The following is a 1,276-nucleotide window of genomic DNA, read 5'->3' on the forward strand; positions in this document are numbered from 1 at the left end:
ACCCTAAACCCTAAACCCTAAACCCTCGAAAACCCTTAAAAGCCTTTATAAACCCCCATAAACCCTCATAACACCTAAATAACTCTACTAAACCCTTGTACAACTGAATGAACCCTACGGAACCCCAATGACCCCCAACAAACCCTAAACTAAACCCTAAACCCTAGACCCTGAAACCCAGTAAACCCTAAACCCTAAACCCTAATGAAACCCAATAAACCCTAATATATTTCACAAACCCTCATGAGGTCTGCGCTCCACCCCCCTTCACTCCAACCCACGTCGCCTCAAACCCTAAACCCTTCAACAATGTCAACTGCAGCGCCACTGAAGCTGTGCTGCTGCTGCTGCTGCTGCTGCTGCTGCTACTACTACTACTCAGCCTGAGGGGTCTTTGTGGGTTCCTTAGGGCCCCCAGAGGCCCCTGCTGGGGGCCCCACGGCCCTGCAGCAGCAGCAGAAGCAAACCCACCTCTGGGTGTAGCAGCAAGCGGAGAACGGGGGCTGGCAGTAGGTCGTTCCCACGAACATGGTGCTGCTGCTGCTGCTGCTGCTGCTGCTGTTGCTGCTGCTGTTGCTGCTGCTGCTTTTGATGGAAATGCAGCAGCAGCAAGAAACGGATGGCCTTTCTGCCCGCTCGTCTCTCTCCTATTTGTTTGGCGGGGAAGAAGTAGAGATTGAATCCATCTGCTGCTGCTTGAGCAGCAGGTGCTGCAGCAAAAGCTGCAGCAGCAGCAAGTGCTGTTGCTGCTGCTGCTGCTGCTGCTGCAGACTGGCGAACCCCTATCACCCACATCAATGTCAACCCATCCAGATAAACAAAAAATCTATCTGTCGCCCACCGCAGCACCTGCAGGGGCAGCCGCCGAGGAGAGAGGGGCCCCCCAAAAGCAGCCAGGGGGCCTTCTACTTTGCTGCTGCTCTTGCTGCTGTTGTTGCTGTTGCTGCTGCTCGTACGGTTGCTGCTGCTGCTGCTGCTGCTGTTGCTGCTGCTGCTCATAGAGTTGTCTTGTGCTGCTGCTGGAGAGGAACACTCACACTGCGTCGGCTGCGGCGAGGGCTGTTCAGGGTCATCGACGTTGCCGCTGCTGCTGCCGCTTGTGCTGCTGCTGCTGCTGCTGCTGCTGCTGCTGCTGCTGCTGCTGCTGCTGCGAATGTGTCTACCAGAAAGCTCCTTTTCTGTCTGTGTGCAGAGCCTCAGAGCAGCGGTTACAGCTTCATCCATATTTTGTGGTTTTCCCCCATTCTTTCTGCTGCTGCTGCTGCTGCTGCTGCTG

The 1,276-nt window shown here is 55.3% G+C and overlaps 1 protein-coding gene across 1 annotated transcript in view; it reads right to left on the reverse strand.

Annotated features, from left to right (window-relative positions):
* Nucleotides 1–1,276, reverse strand: part of EMH_0051670 (uncharacterized protein) — a gene marked incomplete at both ends in the record, with an annotated part of 8,212 nt that overhangs the window by 3,021 nt on the left and 3,915 nt on the right. The window contains one exon of the mRNA XM_013496776.1: nt 472–1,182. Within this exon, the coding sequence (XP_013352230.1) occupies nt 472–1,182 (711 nt within the window). The remainder of the gene's footprint in view (nt 1–471; nt 1,183–1,276) is intronic.

The sequence above is a fragment of the Eimeria mitis genome, genomic scaffold, assembly GCF_000499745.2.
Source record: "Eimeria mitis Houghton genomic scaffold, Emh_scaff2293, whole genome shotgun sequence".
Lineage (NCBI taxonomy): Eukaryota > Apicomplexa > Conoidasida > Eucoccidiorida > Eimeriidae > Eimeria > Eimeria mitis.